Below are 21,153 nucleotides of genomic sequence, written 5' to 3'. Positions count from 1 at the left end.
GCCTGCCTGCCTGCCTGCCTGCCTGCCTGCCTGTTGGAACATGATCTCTTTTTTTGATTGGCAGCACTGGACACGTCCAACACCATGGTGAAGATGCAGGTGTTTGAGCTGCTGGCAGCCCTCACCATGTTCAACCCACAGGGACACCACCTGGTCATGGATGCCCTGGATCACTATAAAGTAAGGTGTAACCCTGCCATCACCTTTTTTTTATACAGAACAGCATAAATATACACAAAGACAAATTCTGATAATTATTTTCATATGGTTTACTTTCAAAGCAATTGTTAGCTGAAGCAGCATTGATACCCCCTTGAATTCATACAAAGTATTAAAGGAGGAGTGTGAAAATGTATTTTACCTCGTCTAAGATAAGGAAAACCTACTTTAGATAAGGCATCTCCCTGCTCTTCATGAATTAGGGATGCTGACTTATGTTATCTTCATAACTATATATCTTTGTCAGAGTGTGAAGATCCACCAGTACCGCTTCAGCGTCATCATGAACGAGCTGCATGCGACGGACAACGTGCCGTATATGGTCATCCTCATGAGTGTGGTCAACGTGATCATCTACAGGGTACAGGACCTGAGGAAGAGGGACAAACTACGCAAAGAGTTCATCGGTATCACTACTTCTTCATCATGCTTTTTCAACACTCACATACATAGAGAAGCACCGGTGTGAATGGAAGAAAAGAAACAAGGAGACCCTGCTTTCACTACCTCCAATTTTAGTTTTGTGTATCTTCCCAATAATGCTTTTTAGTATTTAGACTCACTTATTGTTTCTTGAGAAAGGTTTCCATTGCCATGTATATGTCTACTTGACCTTCCAATACTGTTGCCCAGGAAACGGAGAGGCTTAAGGAGTGTCTGTACCCTTTAAAGATCAACCATGCACAAATTGATTACCAGTATCAAGAAGTACCACAATAATGCTTATATACAGTAGCCTACATGGTGTGGAGTGCTTCATATGTTGAAAAATCTATCATAATGATGAAGATATTGCAATCGTTATAAACAATGGCTTGAATACAGGAAATAGAGATGGACATTCATAGAATTAAGAATTAGAGTACTAGAATGGTCATGAACCTTCTTATGATGGCATTAAGGTCAGCCATTTTGGTGAGGGAGTTGGTCAACCATGGTTTGCCAGTGCTGCGATAAGATATTGTGTAAAATAATGAATTTGAAGAATTTATCTGCACTGTATGTTTGTTAGTTAGATAGCCAGCCAGTTTTAGAGGAATGATTCCATTAATTTGTTTAACTGCCAGTTTGCCAATATCCAAACAATGCAGTCCACAGCCATACGCTGGCGGAAATCAGTAGATGATAGGACTTAGACAAGTTCTAAATGCAACACATACTGATATTGTATCAAATAATAGGGCGGCAGGTAGCCTAGCCGTTAGCGCAGTGTGATTCGTAACCGAAAAGCTGCTGGTTTGAATACCCGAGCCGACAAGGTGAAAAATGTGTCGATGTGCCCTTGAGCAAGGTATTTAACCCTCATTTGCTCCAGGGGCGCTGTACTACTATGGCTGATCCTGTAAACCAACACATTTCACTGCACCTATCAGCAAAATAGTAAAACATATTTTTTAGATGTATTATATATATACTGTATACACAATAGCATGTTGACATGTTCTGTTTAAATATATTTGAGATGCTTTTTATACAGAAAATTGGTATAAAACCTGTTTAAACAGTATTTATAATTATTTGACAATATTTTAGTTTGACAATAATTCTATTACACAATTTATGATATATATCACATGCCTTACTTTATAAGTAAAATCAGGATTATGCCTCTACTGCCATTAATTCAATTAGACTGGTTTGGATTTCTCACTGACCAATATGGCTGCCATTTTCACCCCATTGTAGAACTTTTAGGATTTGTAACATAGCCCCTCTAGTAATTGATAGAATCTCTATGTGGACATGTCAAACTGGATGAAAATGTCTAACTGTGACTTATTCTTTGTCTTGCAGGGCTACAATTACTGGATTTACTTCCAAAACTGAGGTAAGTTGAGTCTTTTGCATAATACATTTTTATTTATTTCAAATATATATAAACTTTTTCGGAATAAGCAAATGCTCTGTTATGCACAGCACACCAATTTTCTTTCACACTGCTACTTGTTTTTTCCTGTGGAAATACGTATTCATGTATGTTTGTGTGTGTGTTACAGGGAGACGGATGATGTGGACCTGAACATCCAGTGTGAGACCTTTGAGGACACCATGGCATATGATGATGCTGAGATGGAGAGCATGTACGGAGGTATTGACATGAGCAGTCACCAGGAAGTCTTCGCCACACTCTTCACCAAAGTAAGCACCAATTAAGGGTGTATTTATTTGTAATTAAAACCCACAGCAGATAATACAAGTAATATAACCCCCCCCCCCCCTCTCTCCAGGTGAGTAGCTCCCCTGCCTCGGTGCAGTTGCTGTCCATCCTGCACGCTCTGTTGTTGTTGGGGCCGGAACACAGCGAGGTGTGGCTGGCCCTGGAGGCCCTGGCTGACCGTGCTACTATGCTGGCACAGGAACGTGAGTCTGAGATCAATCACCTTCATAGTCCATAAAAACATCATTTTCACCATTTATTTACTGTGGCCATGTACGCTGACATGTTTTGGCTGGTATATATTATGTCACTCTGACATTGTCTGTGTGTGTGTGTGTGTTCTTTCGCTGAAGTTGACTCCACCGAGCGCTTGATGGAACGTCTGGTGTCCTCCAAGGGTCAGCAATGGTCACCTAAGGTCAAGGTCAAGACCACAGACAGGGGCGTTCAGATAGACCTGAGAGAAAGATTGACCGATCATTTGGGTGTCCTCATTAAAGGATCTACCTCCCCTGTTGCCACTGCACCCCCCCCTCCTTCTCCTCCTCCACCCCCACCACTACAAGGCATGGCAGCTTTCGGCACACCCCCACCCCAACTTCCACCCCCACCACTTCTTGGCTTGTCTGGGATGCTGCCCCCTCCCCGGCCTCTCCCCGGTCTCCCTCCTACCCAACCTTCTCTACCAGGGATGGGGCATGGGGGTCCACCGCCTCCCCCACCCCTGCCTGGCATGGGTCCCCCCCCACCACCACCCCTACCTGGCACAATGGGTCCCTACCCACCACCACCACCCCTGCCTGGGATGGGTCCCCCACCACCACCACCCCTGCCTGGGATGGGTCCCCCACCACCACCACCCCTGCCTGGGATGGGTCCCCCACCACCACCACCCCTGCCTGGGATGGGTCCCCCACCCCCACCACCACTGCCTGGTATGGGCCCCCCACCTCCCCCTGGTGGCGGTGACATGATTATGGCCCAGAGTGTGCAGACACTGGGCCGATCCTACTATGCCCCTCCACCCAAGGCGGGCCGCTGCCCCACACTACGCATGAAGAAGCTCAACTGGCAGAAGCTGCCATCCAGAGTGGTGACTGGTAAGGGACCTGTCAGATTGTGTCACCATTGAATTAAACCAACAAATACAGTTGACCCTGACAAGTGCAAATTGGATACATTTTGGATACATTTCAAGAGTGTAGTGTATAAGTCATAATTCAAATATTGTACACCATTTTGTTCTTTTGCTCCAGACAGTCACTCCATGTGGACATCGGTACAGTCAGATTCTCTGGAGCCTGACTACTCCAGTATTGAGGAGCTCTTCTGTCTGCCAGTGACTGATTCAAAGGCCAAAGGCAGCGCCCCTGTGGTCAAACAGGAGCCCAAAGAGGTAGAGAGAGTAATCAATGTGGTCTTACCCCATCTCATTAGACTTTGAAATGGCCTTATAATCTCACTCTCTCTTCTCCCTTCATCATTATTGTCATTTTCCTTAACACATCCCCTGTTTTAATTTCAAGCATCACACTTTTTCTCCACCTACAGATTTCTTTCATCGATGCCAAGAAAAATCTTAACCTGAACATATTCTTAAAACAATTCAGATGGTGAGTATTTTCAGGCAAGAAATATGAAGAAGAGAGTCTTCGTAAAGGAGGCAACTTAAGAATTGATAGGTACAGTAGAAGAGTGTTGAAATACAGAGCCTTCAGAAAGTATTCACATCCCTTGACTTTTTCCACATTTTGTTGTGTTACAGACAGAATTTAAAATGGAATACATTTTATGTCACTGACCTACACATACAACTCGATAATATCAAAGTGGAATGATGGTTTTTGAAATTTGTACAAATGAATTCAAAATGAAAAGCTGAAATGTTTTGAGTCAATAAGTATTCAACCCCTTTGTTATGTCAAGCCTAAATAAGATCAGGAGTAAAAATGTGCTTAACAAGTCACATAATAAGTAGCATTGGACTCTGTGTGCAATAATAGTGTTTAACATGATTATTGTATGGCTACCTCACCTCTGTACACCACACATACAATTATCTGTAAGGTCCCTCAGTCGAGCAGTGAATTTCAAACACAGATTCAACCACAAAGACCAGGGAGGTTTTCCAATGCTTCGCTATGAAGGGCACCTATTGAAAAGAAGGAAGCCTGTACAGAATTAAAATATTACAAAACATGCATCCTCTTTGCAATAAGACACTAAAGTAAAACTGCAAAAAATATGGCAAATAAATTAACTTTATGTCCTGAATACAGGTTAAAGTCTGCTTGAAAGAGCCGCTGCTAACGTTAGCCATAAAGCTAACAAAGTTAGTCCCAGATGAGTTTTCCAATGGGGCTCTCTTTGTCTGGAGAGGTAAATGAACGGTTCCAGCGCTGTAGGAGTTGTATCTATTATTCTGTGTTTTAGAACAAACTGGATCACTCAGAGTTACAATGCGGCAATTGTTTGCTTGCTGAGGATTATAGGCTTGAGGTGGCTTCCTTGATCATGCAGCCTACGTCAGAAATTGGGGAAAACGCAGAGTGGAATGTTTACCTTTTCTACGCCGGTTGCTGGATGGCTTCCGCGCATTTTGGATGCATCTCCGTCTTGTCGTTTGTCGTTATCGGACTGGCCGGTGTTGTCCGGAGTTCGTTCGCCAGGGTAGCCATCTCCTGCTTCACCTCCCCAATCTGATAGCGGAGTCGAAGGAGCACAGCAAGAGGAGCATGGCAATCAACAAATGTCGCATGTCACGAGCCGTGTAAGCCGAAGACAGCGGCCTGCCGCAAAGCAAACTACACTCCCAATGAGAGGCCTGGAGTGGAAACAAACAACGAATAGTTTCGCCGCCCTGGAGCCTGATCTTCCTGCACCTTCGTCGCTGGGTTTACCTGTGTCTGCAGCCGCTGTGCCTATTCCGTATGGGCTTCAGGCAGAAGTCTTCACACTTTTTGATGTATTTCAGAACTGCAGTTTCCTCTGCTTGGAGCAACAGTGAAGTGGGCAGGGCAGTACGGATTTCTTCTCTTACATCTGCAAGCAGAGTCTGAACATCAGACAGGATGGCATTGTCTCCCTCAATCTGTGCAATGGCTACTGCTATAGGTTTCAGGAGTTTCAGGCTGCTTACCACTCTCTCCCAAAATACATCGTCCAGGAGGATCCTCTTGATGGGGATGTCCATATCGGCAGACTGTGATATGGACATTTCTTGGAGAGACTCCTTCCCCTCCAGGAGACTGTCAAACATGATGACAGCACCACCCCAACAGTTGTTGCTGGGCAGCTTCAATGTGATGCTCTAATTCTTCTCACTTTGCTTGGTGAGGTAGATTGCTGCTGTAACTTGACGACCCTTCACATACCTAACCATTTCCTTGGCTCTCTTGTAGAGTGTATCCATTGTTTTCAGTGCCATGATGTCCTTGGGTGGGTGTGATGTGAGGGTAGGACTCCTCCACTTTAGACCAAGCAGCATTGTCTGTCACCAGTGCAAATATCTTCTGTGGTCAAAGGTCATTGATGACTGCCTTTAGCTCATCTGCAATGTAGAGACCAGTGTGTCTGTTGTCCTTTGTGTCTGTGCTCTTGTAGAATACTGGTTGAAGGGTGGAAATGTAGTTCATTATTCCTTTCCCACGAACATTCGACCACCCATCAGAGATGATTGCAATACAGTCTGCTTTCTCTGTGATTTGCTTGACCTTCACTTGAACTATGTTGAACTCTGCATCCAGCAAATTAGTAGATAAAGCATTTCTGGTTGGAGTGGTGTATGCTGGGCGAAGAACATTCAGAAATCTCTTCCAATACACATTGCCTGTGAGCATCAGAGGTGAACCAGTTGCATACACAACTCAAGCAAGACATTCATCAGCATTTCTCTGACTACGTTCCTCCATTGAGTCAAAAAATATTTCTGATTCCAGGAGGACCATGAACTGTTGCTACCGATAAGGTGTCTGATTCATAATTTTCACCTCAAATAGAAGTAGAGGGACTTTTGTCAGAGGTTGCTTGTTGTGAGCGCTGAGGGAACTTTATGCACTTGGCCAGATGATTCCGCATCTTTGTTGTATTCTTCACATTTGATTTGTCACAGTATTTGCAAATTACACAGCTTTTCCTTCTACATTGGCTGCAGTGAAATGTCTCCACACATTAGATAGTGCCCGTGGCATTTTCCTGTAAAGATCAGAAAAAAATGAGTAAAAAAAACAAATACAATTCCATGTACAGATAAAAAGTTAAGCAGTTAGATTAAACAACTCCTTTGTAAGATAAATGTTTTCAAATGAAACATGTATGGAAACAGGTGAATTAACACTCCTCAGTTAGCAGGCTCAAGCAAGCTAGAACCCACATGGTAGCAAAAACTAACTAGCAGAAATTGTTAACAAGTTAGAAATAATTTAAACACACTTTGCTGTAGCCTACTATTTACTAGTTAAGAAAAAATTATGTATGTAACATAAAATATATTCACCCCACCCAGTATTGTAATCAAAACTTACCAGAAAGCATGTTGTCCTTGGCTTAGACAGTGTAGTAGTGTGGGCTCAATAGCATCTCATTAGTGTGGAAGATCTTAAAAATCAGCTGTACATGTGATGGAAGAGTGCACTGCACATGTGATGGAAGTATGCACTGTGCATGCAGAGGGTTGCAATTCCATTGAATTGGGGATAGTTTAACCAAAATATGCCACAAGACCTAGAATTGCCTTAAAAAAGGTTCACTGTTATAAGCTTTTTTGAGGAATTTAATCAAAATTTACCAAATTCCAGGGCTTAACTTCTCATGGAAAATTTTGTAAAAATTCCAGATTTACTGGAAAGTTTCCGACCCTTTGCAACCCTAGTTGAGAGGGATGAGGCAAAAGCAATGGCAAATAATTCTGGCTGCACAACCGATTGGCAAACGTACTGCAAATTGAGAAATCATGTGACAACTGAATAAATAGAAGAATAAACTACACTATGAAACAAAAATAAATGACATAAAGAATGATAGTAAAAAGCACTGTCAATGAAATGCTGGGAAAAAAGGCCAACTCAGCTCCATCATTCATTGAATCAGATTCATTCATTACAAAACCGACTGATATTCCCAACTACTTTAATATTTTTTTCATTGGCAAACTTGCCAGCCACAAACGCTGACACTACACATCCAAGTATATCTGACCAAATTATGAAAGACAAGAATTGTAATTTTGAATTCCTTAAAGTGAGTGTGGAAGAGGTGAAAAAATGATTGTTGTCTATCAACAATGACAAGCCACCGGGGTCTGACAACTTGGATGGAAAATGACTGAGGGTAATAGCCGACGATATTGCCAGTCCTATTTGCCATATCTTCAATTTATGCCTACTGTCACGCCCTGACCTTAGTTATCTTTTGTTTTCTTTATTATTTTGGTTAGGTCAGGGTGTGACGAGGGTGGTATGGGTATTTTTGTCTTGTATTGGGGTTTTTGTATATCTATGGGGTTTTGGTATTGTCTAGGTAAATGTAGGTCTATGGTGGCCTGAGTTGGTTCCCAATCAGAGACAGCTGTTTATCGTTGTCTCTGATTGGGGATCCTATTTAGGTTGCCATTTTCCATTTTGGTTTTGTGGGTTATTGTCTATGTGATGTTGCATGTCTGCACTCAGTGTTTATAGCGTTCACGTTCGTTTTGTTGTTTTGTATTAGTTTGTTCAGTATATTTCTTTATTAAAATAAGTATGTATTATAATCATGCTGCGCCTTGGTCTCCTCACTACGACGAACGTGACAGAATAACCCACCAAACAAGGACCAAGCAGCGTGAAAAGGAGGAGAAGCGCTTTATGGGGAAATGGACCTGGGAGGAGATATTAGATGGAGCAGGACCCTGGACACAGCCGGGGGAGTATCGCCGTCCTAAGGAGGAGTTAGAGGCAGCGAAAGCGGAACGGCGATACTGCGAGGAAAAATACCGGAGAATAGAGGAACGGCAACGATATGTAGGTACACGGCTAGCACGGAAGCCTGAGAGGCAGCCCCAGGATTTCTTTTGGGGGGGGGGGGGGCACACGAGGAGATTGGCTGAGTCAGGTAGGAGACCTGAGCCGACTCCTCGTGCTTACCGTGGGGAGCGTGTAACTGGTCAGGCACCGTGTTATGCAGAGATGCGCACGGTGTCTCCAGTTCGCATTCTTAGCCCGGTGCGCTCTATTCCAGCTCCTCGCGTTTGCCGGGCTAGAATGGGCATCCAGCCAGGACATATTGAGCCAGCTCTATGTTTTGGATCTCCAATGCGTCTCCACGGTCCAGTGTATCCAGTTCCTCCTCCCCGCACTCGCCCTGAGGTGCGTGTCCTCAGCCCGGTACCACCAGTTCCGGCACCACGCACCAGGCCTCCAGTGCGCCTCCAGGGTCCAGTACGCCCTGTTCCTGGTCCTCGCACTCGCCCTGAGGTGCGTGTCCTCAGCCCGGTACCACCAGCTCCGGCACCACGCACCAGGCCTCCAGTGCGCCTCCAGGGTTCAGTACGCCCTGTTCCTGCTCCTCGCCCTGAGGTGTGTGTCCCCAGCCCGGTACCACCGGTGATGATCCATGGCATGAAGCCTCCAGTGATGATCCATGGCACGAAGCCTCCAGTGATGATCCATGGCACGAAGCCTCCAGTGATGATCCATGGCACGAAGCCTCCAGTGATGATCCATGGCACGAAGCCTCCAGTGATGATCCATGGCACGAAGCCTCCAGTGAGGATCCATGGCACGAAGCCTCCAGTGAGGAGTCATGGCACGAAGCCTCCAGCAACGTTCTCCAATACGGAGCCTCCAGCAACGCCCTCCAGTACGGAGCCTCCAGCGACGCCCTCCAGTACGAAGCCTCCAGTACGAAGCCTCCAGCGACGATCCCCAGTCCGGGGCCTCCAGCAACGATCCCCAGTCCGGCGACGATCCCCAGTCCGGGGCCTCCAGCGACGATCCCCAGTCCGGGGCCTCCAGCGACGGTCCCCAGCCCGGGGCCTCCAGCGACGGTCCCCAGCCCGGGGTCTCCAGCAGCGGTCCCCAGTCCAGAACATCCGGTGTTGATCCACGCAGCGAGGGTCCCCAGCCCGGGGCCTACGGCGAGGATCCGCAGTCCAGAGCCTCCGACGATGATCAGGAGCGGATTCAGTGTAAAGAAGGGGGGCGGCGTCCAGAACCGGAGCCGCCACCGAGGTTAGATGCCCACCCAGACCCTCCCATATAGGTTTAGGTTTGCGGCCGGGAGTCCGCACCTTTGGGGGGGGGGACACTGTCACGCCCTGACCTTAGTTATCTTTGTTTTCTTTATTATATTGGTTAGGTCAGGGTGTGACGAGGGTGGTATGGGTGTTTTTGTTTTGTCTAGGGGGTTTTGTATATCTATGGGGTTTTGGTATTGTCTAGGTAAATGTAGGTCTATGGTGGCCTGAGTTGGTTCCCAATCAGAGACAGCTGTTTATTGTTGTCTCTGATTGGGGATCCTATTTAGGTTGCCATTTTCCATTTTGGTTTTGTGGGTTATTGTCTATGTGATGTTGCATGTCTGCACTCAGTGTTTATAGCGTTCACGTTCGTTTTGTTGTTTTGTATTAGTTTGTTCAGTATATTTCTTTATTAAAATAAGTATGTATTATAATCATGCTGCGCCTTGGTCTCCTCACTACGACGAACGTGACAGAATAACCCACCAAACAAGGACCAAGCAGCGTGAAAAGGAGGAGAAGCGCTTTATGGGGAAATGGACCTGGGAGGAGATATTAGATGGAGCAGGACCCTGGACACAGCCGGGGGAGTATCACCGTCCTAAGGAGGAGTTAGAGGCAGCGAAAGCGGAACGGCGATACTGCGAGGAAAAATACCGGAGAATAGAGGAACGGCAACGATATGTAGGTACACGGCTAGCACGGAAGCCCGAGAGGCAGCCCCAAGATTTCTTTTGGGGGGGGCCACACGAGGAGATTGGCTGAGTCAGGTAGGAGACCTGAGCCGACTCCTCGTGCTTACCGTGGGGAGCGTGTAACTGGTCAGGCACCGTGTTATGCAGAGATGCGCACGGTGTCTCCAGTTCGCATTCTTAGCCCGGTGCGCTCTATTCCAGCTCCTCGCGTTTGCCGGGCTAGAATGGGCATCCAGCCAGGACATATTGAGCCAGCTCTATGTTCTGGATCTCCAATGCGTCTCCACGGTCCAGTGTATCCAGTTCCTCCTCCCCGCACTCGCCCTGAGGTGCGTGTCCTCAGCCCGGTACCACCAGTTCCGGCACCACGCACCAGGCCTCCAGTGCGCCTCCAGGGTCCAGTACGCCCTGTTCCTGGTCCTCGCACTCGCCCTGAGGTGCGTGTCCTCAGCCCGGTACCACCAGCTCCGGCACCACGCACCAGGCCTCCAGTGCGCCTCCAGGGTTTAGTACGCCCTGTTCCTGCTCCTCGCCCTGAGGTGTGTGTCCCCAGCCCGGTACCACCGGTGATGATCCATGGCACGAAGCCTCCAGTGATGATCCATGGCACGAAGCCTCCAGTGATGATCCATGGCACGAAGCCTCCAGTGATGATCCATGGCACGAAGCCTCCAGTGATGATCCATGGCACGAAGCCTCCAGTGATGATCCATGGCACGAAGCCTCCAGTGATGATCCATGGCACGAAGCCTCCAGTGATGATCCATGGCACGAAGCCTCCAGTGAGGATCCATGGCACGAAGCCTCCAGTGAGGAGTCATGGCACGAAGCCTCCAGCAACGTTCTCCAATACGGAGCCTCCAGCAACGCCCTCCAGTACGGAGCCTCCAGCGACGATCCCCAGTCCGGGGCCTCCAGCGACGATCCCCAGTCCGGGGCCTCCAGCGACGGTCCCCAGCCCGGGGTCTCCAGCAGCAGTCCCCAGTCCAGAACATCCGGTGTTGATCCACGCAGCGAGGGTCCCCAGCCCGGGGCCCTACGGCGAGGATCCGCAGTCCAGAGCCTCCGACGATGATCAGGAGCGGACTCAGTGTAAAGAAGGGGGGTGGCGTCCAGAACCGGAGCCGCCACCGAGGTTAGATGCCCACCCAGACCCTCCCATATAGGTTTAGGTTTGCGGCCGGGAGTCCGCACCTTTGGGGGGGGGGACACTGTCACGCCCTGACCTTAGTTATCTTTGTTTTCTTTATTATATTGGTTAGGTCAGGGTGTGACGAGGGTGGTATGGGTGTTTTTGTTTTGTCTAGGGGGTTTTGTATATCTATGGGGTTTTGGTATTGTCTAGGTAAATGTAGGTCTATGGTGGCCTGAGTTGGTTCCCAATCAGAGACAGCTGTTTATTGTTGTCTCTGATTGGGGATCCTATTTAGGTTGCCATTTTCCATTTTGGTTTTGTGGGTTATTGTCTATGTGATGTTGCATGTCTGCCCTCAGTGTTTATAGCGTTCACGTTCGTTTTGTTGTTTTGTATTAGTTTGTTCAGTATATTTCTTTATTAAAAGAAGTATGTATTATAATCACGCTGCGCCTTGGTCTCCTCACTACGACGAACGTGACACCTACTTGAAAGTGTGTGCCCTCAGGCCCGGAGGGCAGCAAAAGTAATTCCGCTACCTAAGAATAGTACAGCCCCCTTCACTGGCTCAAATAGCCGACCAATCATCCTGTTACCAACCCGTAGTAAAGTTTTGGAAAACATTGTGTTTGACCAGATACAATTCTATTTTACAGTAAACAAATTGCCAACAGACTTTCAGCACGCTTATAGGGAAGGACATTCAACAAGCACAGCACTTACACAAATGACTGATGATTGGTTGAGAGAAATTGATGATAAAAAGATTGTGGGGGCCATTTTGTTAGACTTCAGTGAGACTTTTGACATTATCCATCATAGTCTGCTGCTGGAAAAACGTATGTGTTATGGCTTTACACCCCCTGCTATATTGTGGATACAGAGTTACCTGTCTAACAGAACACAGAAGGTGTTCTTTAATGGAAGCCTCTCCAACATAATCCAGGTAGAATCAGGAATTCCCCATGGCAGCTCTCTAGGCCCCATACTTTTTTCAATCTTTACTAACGACATACCACTAGCTTTGAGTAAAACAAAGAGCTGCAGTTAGTTTCAGAATGGATTGCAAGGAATAAGTTAGTACAAAATATTTCAAAAACTAAAGGCATTGTATGTGGGACAAATCATTGTGTAAATTTAGCAAGTTGAGGTGACTAAACTGCTTGGAGTAACCCTGGATTGTAAACTGTCATAGTCAAAACATATTGATACAACAGTAGCTAAGATGGGGAGAAGTCTGTCAATAATAAAGCGCTGCTCTACTATCTTGACAGCACTATCAACAAGGCAGGTCCTACAGGCTATAGTTTTGTCGCACCTGGACTACTGTTCAGTCTTGTGGTCAGGTGCCGCAAAGAGGGACTTTTGAAAGGTATTAACATGTTGAAAAGCACCGAGCTGTCTGTTTAAACGACAAGCACACAGTTCAGACACCCATGCACACCCCACAAAACATGTCACCAATGGTCTCTTCACAGTCCCCAAGTCCAGAACAGACCATGGGAGGCGCACAGTTATACATAGAGCCATGACTACATGGAACTCTATTCCACATCAGGTAACTGATGCAAGCAGTAGAATCAGATTTATTTTAAATACAGATAAAAATACACCTTCTGGAACAGCGGGGACTTTGAAGAAACACAAACATACGCACAGACACATGCATACACACACATTATATTTGTGTTGATTTTGTGTTGTAGATATGTGGTAGTGGAGTATGGGCCTGAGGGCACACACTTAATGTGTTGTGAATTCTGTAATGAATGTATTTTAATGTTTTAAAAATGGTATAACTGCCTTAATTTCTCCAGACCCTAGGAAGAGTAGCTGCTGCCTTGGCATTAGCTAATGGGGATCCTTAATAAATACAAATACAAAGTGTTATGTTTGCGGTAAATCCAACACATCACTGAGTACAACTGTTCATATTTTCAGGAATGGTGGTAGCTGCATCATGTTATGTCATTATGGGGTATTGTGTGTAGATGGGTGAGAAAAAAGTCAATTTCATAAATTTTGAATTCAGGCTGTAACACTACTAAATGTGGAATAAGTCAAGGGGTATGAATACTTTCTGAAAACACTGTAATTTGTATGTCCCCTAACAGCTCACATGAGGACATTGTGGCCATGATCCAAAAAGGGGACCGCTCCAAGTTCGATGTGGAGGTGCTGAAACAGCTACAGAAGCTACAACCAGAGAAGCATGAGGTGCGTGCCGGCACAGGAATCCCTGCCAAGTTCATTGGTTAATTTCAAGCGGCCACACTGTATTTCTAGATCTAAATACATTTTCCGTTTTCAATAGCGACATAGTGTTGGGAACCAAATCTTTGTGTTCAGTTTATGTTCATAGGAAAGTTGTTTTTTCCCCACCACTCAGATGGATAACCTCACGTCCTACCAAGGAGAGAGAAAGAAGTTAGCTGGTGTGGACCAGTTTTATCTCCAGCTCCTAGCTGTTCCATGGTAAAGTTCTCCACAGCTTAATAGCGTTCAATGAGCCAGGACAGATTCACCCTGGATGTTGACCGTGGTCGTGTGTATGTGTTTGACCCCAGCTACGCCCTGAGGATCGAGTGCATGTTGCTGTGTGAGGAGATCAGCTCAGTGTTACAGATGATGCAACCTAAAGCTGAGCTGCTGGATGAGGCCTGTGAGAGTAAGTCCAGGCACCAGGCTGGCTGCCCTACCACTCTCATCACCCCTACGACTAATTAAAATTCCTTTTATTTTATTCTCTTTAATCGGTTATTATTTCTATCCTATAAGGTCTGAGGGTGAGCACTCGACTGCCAAGCTTCTGCAAGCTCATTCTGGACGTTGGAAACTTCCTTAACTACGTAAGAATCCATAACATGTGATGCCATATAGTACTAAACTCAGCAAAAAAAGAAACGTCCTCTCACTGTCAACTGCGTTTATTTTCAGCAAACTTAACATGTGTAAATATTTGTATGAACATAACAATATTCAACAACTGACGAATAAACTTAACAAGTTCCACAGACATGTGACTTAACAGAAATGGAATAATGTGTCCCTGAACAAAGGGGGATCAAAATCAAAAGTAACAGTCAGTGTCTGGTGTGGCCACCAGCTGCATTAAGTACTGCAGTGCATCTCCTCCTTATGGACTGCACCAGATTTGCCAGTTCTTGCTGTGAGATGTTACCCCACTCTTCCACCAAGGCACCTGCAAGTTCCCGGACATTTCTGGGGGGAATGGCCCTAGCACACACCCTCCGATCCAACAGGTCCCAGACGTGCTCAATGGGATTGAGATCCGGGCTCTTCGCTGGCCATGGCAGAACACTGACATTCCTGTCTTGCAGGAAATCACGCACAGAACGAGAAGTATGGCTGGTGGCATTGTCATGCTGGAGGGTCATGTCAGGATGAGCCTGCAGGAAGGGTACCACATGAGGGAGGAGGATGTCTTCCCTGTAACGCACAGCGTTGAGATTGCCTGCAATGACAACAAGCTCAGTCCGATGATGCTGTGACACACCGCCCTAGACCATGACGGACCCTCCACCTCCAAATTGATCCCGCTCCAGAGTATAGGCCTCGGTGTAACGCTCATTCCTTCGACAATAAACGCGAATCCGACCATCACCCCTGGTGAGACAAAACCGCGACTCGTCAGTGAAGAGCACTTTTTGCTAGTCCTGTCTGGTCCAGCGACGGGGGATTTATGCCCATAAGCAACGTTGTTGCCGGTGATGTCTGGTGAGGACCTGCCTTACAACAGGCCTACAAGCCCTCAGTCCAGCCTCTCAGCCTATTGCGGACAGTCTGAGCACTGATGGAGGGATTGTGTGCGTTCCTAGTGTAACTCGGGCAGTTGTTGTTGCCATCCTGTACCTGTCCCGCAGGTGTGATGTTCGGATGTACCGATCTTGTGCAGGTGTTGTTACACGTGGTCTGCCACTGCGAGGACGATGAGCTGTTCGTCTTGTCTCCCTGTAGCGCTGTCTTAGGCGTCTCACAGTAAGGACATTACAATTTATTGCCCTGGCCACGTCTGCAGAGTCAGTAGGAAGGCCTCTTTAGTGTCCTAAGTTTTCATAGATGTGACCTTAATTGTCTACCGTAAGCTGTTGGTGTCTTAATGACCGTTCCACAGGTGCATGTTCATTAATTGTTTATGGTTCATTGAACAAGCATGGGAAACAGTGTTTAAACCCTTTACAATGAAAATCTGTGAAGTTATTTGGATTTTTATGAATTATCTTTGGATTTTTATGAATTAAATGTCCCTTTTTCAGGGGTCCTGAAAAAGGGACGTTTCTTTTTTTGCTGAGTTTATAACCAAACACAAAAATGATGGTCTCATAACAACATTGTTAGTTGTTAGTGAGAGAACTATCTGTCTATCTTTGTTCTACAGGGGAGCCACACGGGGAACGCTGAGGGCTTCAAGATCGGAACCCTGCTGAAGCTCACTGAGACCAAGGCCAATAAAAGTCGCATTACGCTGCTCCACCACATCCTACAGGATGCTGAGCAGAACCATGATGACCTGTTGAACCTTCCAGATGATTTAGAGATCTGTGAAAAGGCTGCTGGGTATTGGAAAAAGCTGTATACAACATTGTGGAGTCTAATCAAAGCTTGACATGGAGGCTATGCTAACCTTACCAAGTTTATTGTTTACTTCCACAGTGTGAATCTGGAGTCTATCCAGACAGAGGTGAGCTCGCTCATCAAGCGGTTGACAGATTCAGAGAAGAAGGTGGCTTCCTCTTCTGTGGAGGACATCAAGGAGCAGTATCTAACTGCAATGCAGGTGGGTTGCAATACCTCTCCTCACCACCAGAGAGCAGGTGACTTTGTAGTTTCGTACAAGCTCCCCTTTAATGGTGTTAGAGATTTGTGACTTCATCGGGATTGTTGCCAGATCATAACTAAATAAATCCCCCTGAATTGGCTGTTTACTCTAGGGAAGCCTGGAGGCCTGCAGGGAGCTGGAGGAGAGGTTTTTCTCCATTGACAGGAAGAAGGAGGACCTGGCACTGTATCTGTGTGAGGACTCATCTCGTCTCTCTCTGGAGGAGCTGTTCAGCACTATAAAGACCTTCAGGGGACTCTTCATCAAAGCTCTCAAGGTGAGAGAAACAAATAACTAATGGACCTACTTCACCTATTGACGTTCCTATATAAAACCATTCAAAGTATATCTTTCTGTGTTTATTCCACAAACTGGGTCATACATTTTGACTGTATAGGTCCTCCAATTTTGTTCCGATATTTAATACCACATTGCTATGGTTTCACATTCTGGATACCTGTACTATTGTGTGTTTTCTCTTCCTTTTTTAAATCCCAGGACAATCAGACCCGCCGAGAGCAAGCCATCAAGGCAGAGAAGAGGAAGAAACAGCAGGAGGAGGAGGATTCCAAGCGACCAAGAGGGGATAACGGGAAAATAAGTGAGTCTAACCGCCAGCCAACACACCAAATAACACTGTTACCTCAAGGCACTCCCTGGTGACTATAGTCATAACTCAACAGTGTCCCATTACCAACATCATAATCATACATGGATCATGTGTAGCTTCTGAAAGGGATTCTCCCTGGCTGTGTCTCAATAGTCTTCAGAAGATCCCTTTCCCCGTCTCCTCCTCCTTCATCTGCATTGATCTAGAAGAACTGGGGAGATGAAAGCATTCCTCACAAAATAGAAGGTTCCATTGCCTTTAACTGTCCAGTCTTTCAGTGCAGATTAAGGAAAGGAGACTAGGAAATTATGCCACTTTCTAAGGACAGTTGACACCTATAAGTGCATGTTTGATAATTGCAGTTCACCAGTCCAAATTCAAACGCACTACCAGAGTATTGCATGTATCAGGGTGGACTGTTTTGAGATGAACTCTCTCTCTCTCAATCCCAGTTCGTAAAGCCCCCCCGGTCCAGGAAGAGGGCTGCATAATCGACCACCTGCTGTCTGACATCAGGAAGGGCTATGCACTGAGGAAGACCAGGCCCCAGGCCGACAGGACAAGCCTGCCCTCTGCAGACAAGAAAAGGGACAGCAGTCTGTCGGGTGAGCATGAGGATGGGACTGGCCATTGATTCTGCTGCTGCCTCGAGCTGTTTGAAAGATATTACTAAGGCCCTGTCCAGAAACACCCTCTTACCTCTAAGCACTAGGCACTTGTGTAGATCTGAAAGGCTTGCATGTAGAATGTAGAGGAGGTTTGTAGAGGAGGTAAATGTAGTTAGTTGTGCTTTATGTTAATATCTTTAATGAATAATTTTCCTCTCTATCCTCCCCTAGAGCAGGGCACGCAGCCTGAGGGATTGTCTGCTATAGATGCTAAAGATGGAGATGAAGTTGAAAAGGTGACATCACCCAATGACCAAAGACAACAAGACAGAGATTCAGTCGTAGGGGAGTCCTCATCCGGCCTCCCCACACACCCCTCACTCATATCACGTTCACCCGAAACCTTAGGCCCCTCAGACCTCCATACCACCACCACCAAGGACCAGGGAACCTGTGATCACACACAGAGTGAGGACCTCAAACCTGGGATGGATTCCTTGGCTGACCGCCTGGTCGAGGAGGAGTCCCCAGAGGTGGAGAGGGTTAAGGCTGCTGATTCAGAGGTTGAGGATGTGAACAGGAAGGCATTCTCAGCTGGTGGGGATGGTCCAAAAAGCGGAGACACAGAGATAGATGGGAACCAGGAAAGTGGGGCTGATGGAAAGGGGTTAGAGGAGAGTCAATCATCAGAGTCCCCCTCAAACACAGCTGCTGGTGACGCAGAGCCCAAACAACAGGCACAGAAACGGGGGGATACTAAGAGACATAGCGAAGGTAATGTCTTCAGAACTAGCCTCATCTCGATAGAAAATGAACCATTCTTGCTTATCTTGATTTTTTTTGTCCTGTAAGGAAAACTTTGTTTCTTGTTTTTAATTCCCTAAAAACAGACATGAGCTATGGAAAAGGCCACACTAAACCTAAAAAGAGTTGTGTGTTACATTGAGGTAGGTTATCCTCCTTTCAGGCTTTTCAGAATCCCAGAAACACCATCCACTAATCCTGCATGGATCTAACCAAGTCATTGGTGGGGCGGCAGGTAGCCTAGTGGTTAGAGCTTTGGACTTGTAACCGAAAGGTTGCTGACAAGGTAAACATCTGTCGTTCTGGCCCTGAACAAGCAGTTAACCCACTGTTCCTAGGCCATCATTGAAAATAAGAATTTGTTCTTAACTGACTTAGTTAGTTTAGCCTAGTTTAAACATTTTTTTATTTTTTTATTGGTGATTTAAGAGTCCTGTTTCACTGGTTTCCTTTCAATTCTATGTCTTGTCCATCCTGCATATCCCTCCCCTTTCCTCAGTGACCTTTCATACGCCACTTGCAGTTACTGTTCCTGCTTCAACTCTCTTCCATGTCTGGGGGGTATGTGGTGTTTTTAGCCTGGCTGGTTGGTGCTTTATGGATGACTCGCAGGGGCTTTTTGTTGGTGTATATTGTCTGTCAGCTAGCACTGGGTGGTTGGAGATTTGTAGGCTTGCCATCATTGGATCCCCCCAGTACCCAAGGTGACCTTATGATGGGAGATGTGATACACCTCGCGCCTGGCGGAACGCATACCGACCTACTGAACACTGCAGGACCTCAGCCGAACTGCCTGTTCTCCCTACCAACAACCACCACCACACACAAACACATGCACGTGCACACACACACACAGAGTAAATCATTGAGTTAGATCAGATCTGGGCCAGTGGTTTTGTGGGTCATTTCTAGGTTGTTATTGATTCACTCGGTTTGAGCAACATTTTGTGTATTTTACATGTAGTGTCTAACAAGGAACAGGCCTCTATAAAAATGACGTTGCATTTGACGTTAAGAACAACCCACTGGGCACAGACGTCATCTATTCCACATTGGTTCAATGTAATTTCATTGAAATGGCGTGGAAACAACAATGATTCAACCAGTGTGAGCCCTGTGGGAATTTACTACTGCAAACTAATCCTTTTTACCAGATTTTCCCCCATTTGTTGTTTCTTTTATGAATTTTTGCCCCCATTTTTATTTTATTTTATAAATGAACATGTCAGGGAAGCAGTTTGTTGTCAATGTGCTGTAAATCTTTGTCACTCTGCTAAGGGATGTTAAAATCACAGATGTCCCCTGAAGATGACATTTCTGTGGGGTCTATGGGTCTATTATCTTCTAACCACCAGTGTGCAGTCTGGAGAGAGGGACTGCTATGGGTCTGACGCTCAATACACTTTCCTTGTTATGTAAACACTCGAGGCAGAAGTTGCCCTTATTCACAGATTACCATTTATCGTTAGGGCAATTCAAATATCTGACCCTGGATCAGTTGTTAGGGGACAATTCTACCTACTTCACCTGAACGTACACAGCTTCACTAAAATCCCACAACGTCAAGCTTAAGCTATATTTGTGTCCTTGTCTCCATTGTTTGGGGGTGCTTCCTTTCCATGCGCTCTCATCTTGTTGATTTACTTTACTTATTCCTTTCAGCTCCTAGTGTAGCAACGGGTCTCAATGGTCTATCCTCTTGTATTCTGGGTGAAATTAAATTAGCTATAGCTGTGTGGTTGGTATATGCAACATCACTGATTCTATCTTGTATCTCTATTTCTAGGTGGACGCAAGAAGAAGGACAAGGCCAAAGGCAAAAAGAAACCATGAATGTTGACGCCATCTTCCAGTGCTCCACCCCTGTCTGCCAAACAAATACTATGGTATACATTATACTGTACTTACAAATATCTATATCAGCCATGCATGTTTTCCCCACTTTTTTCAAAGGATTACCTAACGAACCTAGGTGATGCTTGTTTTTCAAAATGGAGACTTCCTTATTGCACCCCCTATAGTGGGGTCTTTGTATTATTTACTATGTCAATAACAGGATTTGGCAATGATATGACAGGAACTGCTTTGCAGCCAGCCCCAGGAAGTATGGATGATGATGATGATGATGATGATGGGATCATTTGCATGTTACAATTTCATCATGGACATTCAATGTATTTGACACAATTTCATTGAAATATTATACATTATTTGACGAAAATCAACATGTCTATGTATAGAATGTTTCAATTTGATACTGAGACAAATGTTTACAGTAGGTCTACATGTTATGTTTACTTGTTGATACAGACTCTCGTTTAATTTGGCAAATAGAGGGCCCCTCATTTAATTTGGCAAATAGAGGGCCTCTTGCCTACAGCCAAGCATTGGTGTAATGACTGTAATGAATATTGGTTCATGATCAGTTAGCCATTAAATATTGACAAGGTAACAGCATAGATAGACCATAATAATAAACTCACCTGTTTTTCCAGACACAACAATATTATAGTGATAATTTGCTATAGTCTCTTTTTTAACAGTAACAGTTATTGTTTCTTATTGCACTCTGCATTAACAATGTCATTTAAAAAAAGCTACGCTAATCAGGGATTTAGTAGGCTATAAAAAATACTCTACATACAATAAAATAATCTGATACACTCCATGCATTTTTTTATTCGATTTGTCTATCTCGTTTATATGTGTGTGCTAATAGCTATGTTCACAGTTAAAATGGTTGCATATGGCCGGTCCACTGGTTCAACATAGTGCGCGCAACGTGTGCGAGTAGTTTCATCCAAACGAGACTAGCGCTCCGAGAATGATTAGGCCTACACTATGAATTCTCATTGGCTCTCGCTTTCG

General features: G+C 45.6%; 1 protein-coding gene across 1 annotated transcript in view; it reads left to right on the top strand.

Moving 5' to 3' along the window:
• LOC120024457 (inverted formin-2-like) overlaps positions 1-20,951 on the top strand; it is a 35,767-nt gene extending 14,816 nt beyond the window's left edge. Inside the window, exons 3-21 of the mRNA XM_038968705.1 lie at positions 65-180; positions 467-626; positions 2,014-2,047; positions 2,217-2,358; positions 2,448-2,580; positions 2,731-3,477; positions 3,634-3,773; positions 3,929-3,990; positions 13,538-13,640; positions 13,813-13,898; positions 13,991-14,091; positions 14,202-14,272; positions 15,823-16,001; positions 16,098-16,221; positions 16,376-16,540; positions 16,762-16,864; positions 17,326-17,478; positions 17,713-18,255; positions 20,072-20,951. Of these exons, the coding sequence (XP_038824633.1) occupies positions 65-180; positions 467-626; positions 2,014-2,047; positions 2,217-2,358; positions 2,448-2,580; positions 2,731-3,477; positions 3,634-3,773; positions 3,929-3,990; positions 13,538-13,640; positions 13,813-13,898; positions 13,991-14,091; positions 14,202-14,272; positions 15,823-16,001; positions 16,098-16,221; positions 16,376-16,540; positions 16,762-16,864; positions 17,326-17,478; positions 17,713-18,255; positions 20,072-20,118 (3,209 nt within the window). The 3' untranslated portion in view covers positions 20,119-20,951. The remainder of the gene's footprint in view (positions 1-64; positions 181-466; positions 627-2,013; positions 2,048-2,216; positions 2,359-2,447; positions 2,581-2,730; positions 3,478-3,633; positions 3,774-3,928; positions 3,991-13,537; positions 13,641-13,812; positions 13,899-13,990; positions 14,092-14,201; positions 14,273-15,822; positions 16,002-16,097; positions 16,222-16,375; positions 16,541-16,761; positions 16,865-17,325; positions 17,479-17,712; positions 18,256-20,071) is intronic.
• Positions 20,952-21,153: the final 202 nt, after the last annotated feature.

Source organism: Salvelinus namaycush, chromosome 29, assembly GCF_016432855.1.
Source record: "Salvelinus namaycush isolate Seneca chromosome 29, SaNama_1.0, whole genome shotgun sequence".
Lineage (NCBI taxonomy): Eukaryota > Metazoa > Chordata > Actinopteri > Salmoniformes > Salmonidae > Salvelinus > Salvelinus namaycush.
The sequence above is the reverse complement of the archived record's forward strand: the minus strand, read 5'-3'. Positions and strand labels throughout refer to the sequence as shown.